This window comes from Penaeus monodon, chromosome 13 (genome assembly GCF_015228065.2).
Source record: "Penaeus monodon isolate SGIC_2016 chromosome 13, NSTDA_Pmon_1, whole genome shotgun sequence".
NCBI classification, from domain to species: domain Eukaryota; kingdom Metazoa; phylum Arthropoda; class Malacostraca; order Decapoda; family Penaeidae; genus Penaeus; species Penaeus monodon.
Genome location: NC_051398.1, coordinates 38,501,311 through 38,506,310, shown reverse-complemented (window position 1 = coordinate 38,506,310; position 5,000 = coordinate 38,501,311). Strand labels below are relative to the sequence as shown.

The 5,000-nt window shown below is 38.3% G+C and overlaps 1 protein-coding gene across 1 annotated transcript in view; it reads right to left on the bottom strand.

Annotated features, from left to right (window-relative positions):
• LOC119580311 overlaps positions 1-4,057 on the bottom strand; it is a 29,561-nt gene extending 25,504 nt beyond the window's left edge. The window contains exon 1 of the mRNA XM_037928391.1: positions 3,637-4,057. Within this exon, the coding sequence (XP_037784319.1) occupies positions 3,637-3,970 (334 nt within the window). The 5' untranslated portion in view covers positions 3,971-4,057. The remainder of the gene's footprint in view (positions 1-3,636) is intronic.
• Positions 4,058-5,000: the final 943 nt, after the last annotated feature.

Genomic DNA, 5,000 nt, shown 5'->3' with positions numbered 1-5,000 from the left:
TTATCATTATTCTAGTAGATAACTCTCAGAGCTGAATCTAAATATTTAATTCTAGTCATCCTTTTGTAAGCTGTGAATGACTTCCATATTATGTGTGATATACTTCTTAGAAGAAATTAGGTTTCAAGCTGAAAGAATCTATGAACTTTCAGTGAGTCAGATTGTAATATATACTTGTAATTATATCTGATTCATATGGCGGCGATATTTCTCTGACATTAAATTGCACGTTTCACTGTAGCTGATCTATAAATTGAATCATTTTACTTTTTATCACGTGTTGATATAATAAGTATCGTTTAAAATGCGTTCGTTTTGACGTGTTATACCAAGACACGTACTCATGAGTTATATTGTATACCAGTCGTTAAAATATAATTTTCGTAAATCGTTAAAATTATTAAATAGGTGGTTTACAGCTCCAGAAATAAATGGGCTTTCCAGATACCTACATTATCAAAACTCACACCTTTCTCTTTCTATTAAATGAATTTGCAAGTTCACACACAGGAAGAGCAAATGAGCAAAGACGAACATATCAATCAGATTGAAGGAGCAAACTGGAAACTACCTGTGTGCGAGACCTTTCAGAACCAAGATCCTCCGAAATGCATAGGACTGACTTTAAGAATGAAACATGCACCTGAAAAGACGAAGTTAAGTGCAATGTGGCAGTGCCTCACCGTAGAGTTTTGCGTTTATTTAGTTCGTGGATTGTGGGGGCCTCCCACCTGCAGTATATTCGTTTCCTCGTTTTCAAAAAGGAAATAATTGTATGGGAGGTAAGAATTAACTGTGCAAATATTCCGTCTTCTCTGTGAGTATTGCTCTCTTTTTAGTTATGTATATTTTGCGTATTATGTATATTATATTGCGTTCTTATTATACAGCCGTGCAGGGAATTTCATGCTATTACCGGGCACATAATGCAACGGAAAACGGATTTTTTACACACCGACTGCGTTCTAGGCGGTCTTTAATTATTTTGTTTTTCAAGCTAGACTTTTTTTCTTGTTTGATATTTTACTTGTTTTATCTGTTTCTTTATCTTTTTACGAGGATTATTGCTAAAACATAAAACTCATTGACAAATAGATAAAAAAAAAAAAAAAAAAAAAAGAAATCTCGATTATTTATAATATGAACCAAAATGATATTTTGCCTCTTTCCCCACCCTGACCCAGACGTTTATCACTGTGCATATACATACATTTTTTATAATCGCCTTATGTTCTATTTCCTCAAGGACGTGATCGAATCTACTTAATATAAATATTACCATTTTTCATTCTTAATTCATATCTTCCTCCTCTGGGTGATCAATACAGCGTGATCCGAACGCCCTACGCAAAAATACAAATGCTATCCCTGACCCTGTAACGCCACCTATCATAGCGCCAAAGGAAATGTTACATGAAAGATCAATATGTGATGGAGGGGAATAACGTGTCATTTGTTACAGGTATTGACTGACCACTCACTACCTCCTACCCTGAGTTGAATAGGGACTTAAAACAGGTAGCATTATGCGTGATGCGAGAATGAGGTCACCGTAGCAGTTTTATCTTCGAATTCCGCTACGTTTGTCAGGACCAGATTGTTGTACTTGGATCAAATATGAATGATTCTCTTTTTCCGATAGGGTAAAGGAGGGAGAAGGAGGAAAATTAGGTCAGAAATAATTTATTGAGAAGCGGATGAGGGAGAGGAGATAGTCTTTTTTTTTTTTTGGGGGGGTAGGGTAAAAGGGCACGAGAGGGAGGAGATGAGGAAACAGTTAGACCTCAAAAGGAGAAAATATCTGATATGGAGGTAACATCAACAATGTAAAGAATATAGATCTGAATCCTTTAAAAGTTTATGGTTTGTTGTATATTAAATGAATACCAAAGGACGCGGGATTAGATATGATACTATTTTTAAATTTTATGCAGCCTCCTTTATCTGCATCATTGCCTTAATGCCCAGGGCTCTTGGTTTTATTCGGATATTTTTACAGCCAGATAGATATGAAAAATTGATGCCTAACCGATGGTTCTTTATCAATAATTCCTTGTGATCACATATTTATGATCTGGTTATGAATAATATATAAGAATGACTTAATGCAGACTATCCACATCTTATACCTCAAACAACCTATTAATGTTGGAGTTTTATATAAAATGAAAATGGTTGAGTTCATCCTTTTACCAAAGCAAGAAATAACCACTGAGTATTTAGGATGTTACCAAGGACTGAACGGGCAGATATTTAGAGAATGGGGAGCTATGTTATAATAAATGGCCCGAAATTGGTATGCAATAAAATCAGGATTTAGTTATGCAGTGCCGAAGGACCTAGTCAGCGAAGAAGAAGAAAAGACAACGGAGTGATCATAGTTAAATTGGAAAACTAACAAACCAATTGGAAAATCGCCATTATGCACTGATGACGTGCCGGGGAAATTATTGGAAATGAACCCGGGCGATAAGTAAGAACAGATCAAATAGAAGCTGAGATAATAACTAGTATAAAAAAAGAAAGTTATTGAAAACCGAAGAGGTAGCCATTGACAACGGGAGAGAGAATTTTTATAGATCCTGGTATTTGCGTTTCTTCTATTAAATACCAGGCCTCGGATGTATCACCTCACCTATTCTATTGATCTGGGTTTCTCCTCTCCTCTACCTTTGAGCATAAAGACTGCAAGGACAGATAGAAGTCACTTATTTTTGCACAGCATTACGAATACAGGACCAGAGACAGGTTCAGGAAGTCGAAAGGAAGAGCGAAAAAAAAGTTTTAGCCGCCAAAAAAAGGAAATCGACATAATTCTAGGTATTTTTTTATGCTTCTCCCATGAAATGTCAGACAGAGAATATGTCAGCTGTTCGGCCTATTGATTCAAACCCTCTCCCGAGTTCCATCCCCCGCCTTCCTCCCCCTGCGATTAAGAAGCGTTTACTTATTGACAAAAGTAATAACTTGTAATGTGTCACAATGACGTCTCCTCACTGGTTGTCACAATTTTTCTCTGGTGATCTGTCAAGCTGAATGGTATAATATTGTCATTTGTAATAAGCAATGTGCTGAATGGAATTAAGATAGCAAATATATCTAAGAAGAGTTTATCTCTCAAGATCCTAAAATTTTCCATAATGCCTGAATTCAGTGATAATATGTATGTGTGTGTGTGTGTGTGTGTGTGTGAGAGAGAGAGAGAGAGAGAGAGAGAGAGAGAGAGAGAGAGAGAGAGAGAGAGTGAGAGAGAGAGAGAGCGTCGGAGACATGAGAATGAAGCTGGCGATGAGAGAATGTGAGAGGCAGGAAAATCGAAAGCAGAATGATGATAGATAAAGGGGAATGACCTTTTCATCTTTCATGAACTGTACACTGGGTAATCTGTGCGTTATAACTCTTGTCATTTGTAACAGAAAAGTTCTGGAGAAAACACACTGGAGAGAATGGAAAAGGAAATATCTCTGGGGGTTCATCTCTGAATAACGTGAATTCCCTATAATTCCTGAGTGCACTGACGTCCTGAGAGGGAGAGTGCAGGGGGCGTGCGGAGGCTGCTGATGCAGGAAAGAGAGAGAAAGAAAAATCGAAGTAAGAGAGAGAACAAAAAAGTCGGAGGAGGGAGAGGACTCATACCTCGAAGGCTCTTGAGCCGCCGGTAAGAGTCCTCACTCGTCATGACTTTGATTTCAGCGTTGCCAGTGTACGCGGTGGCTTCGGGGGGCGGAGGCTGGGTCGTGGTGGTCGTGGTGGTGGTGGACGTCGTCGTCGCGTTGGTGTCTTCCGTGTCGGCCTTTTTCGTCGGCGTCGGCTGCTGCACGTGGTTAGTCAGCATCGTGTCGGCCTTCTCTATCGCCAGGGGATGCCGTGGGACGAGGTCGTCGCAGGAGTGCCGGCTGTACAGGAAGACATCGGAGGCGCTCACGCCGGCGGCGCCGACGAAGGCGAGGACATACATTGGCCACAACATCGTTGCTTAGTCTTGGTCTTGCAAAGGCCAAATAGCAAAAACGTTTAACTGATGCTCAGTATAACTTGTCGACTGCCGTAGTTTTCTATAAGTTTTTTTTCAATTCCCAGGAAGAACGATTAATAAAAAAAACTCCTCCTCCAACAAGAGAATCAAGATGAATCACTTCAACTGTCGATTATACCAAGAATCTAAACCGTACAAAAAAGGGTGTCTTGAACAGCACGTGGATCGCTGGAACGAGACCACGCGACCCCTCCTCCGATCACGGTCTGTGAGGGAATGGCACACGCTTCGCTATCCCGAGGATTTGAATCAATGCCTTTTTACTTAATCATAAAGCCATGCGCGGCGCCGAACCTCCGATTCATTCTGTTTTTTTTTTTTTTTTTTTTTTTTTTTTGGGGGGGGGGGGGGAAGGAAGGGGGCCCTCTGCTATTTGGTTTTTGATGTAAAGGTGAGGTCTATAACTGGCTTAATAAAACCTGTTTTTTAACATGGTTGATAACTCAATTTTTAAAGGAAAGCTTGAATTGTAATGTGATAATGATAATAGCAATAATGAAATAATAACAATAATGGCAATCTTGCTATTGATAATACTTTTGGGTAAAAAGAATAACAGTAAAAATAGAAATGATAATGCTAATAAGAATAATGGTGATAAGGAGATAAATCTTGCAGTATCTAGAAAAAATAAGTGATAACAATGATAGTAATAATGATAGTGATGTTAATAAAATGAATGTAAAAGTAATAATAATGGTGATGATAATGAAATAATGATAATCTTTATTATGACTATCACTGTAATCCTTATTGTTATTACAATCATTGTTGCTGTTGTTGCTGTTATTGTTATCATTATTATTATCATTATCATTTTTTTTATTATTGTTATTATTATCATAATCACTAGCAGCAGCAGCAGTAGCAGCATCACCATCACCATACCTACGATCATCATCTCCATCGTCATCATCGTTGTCATTATCATTATCACAAATTAAGCTGTAGTCCAGTTAACACA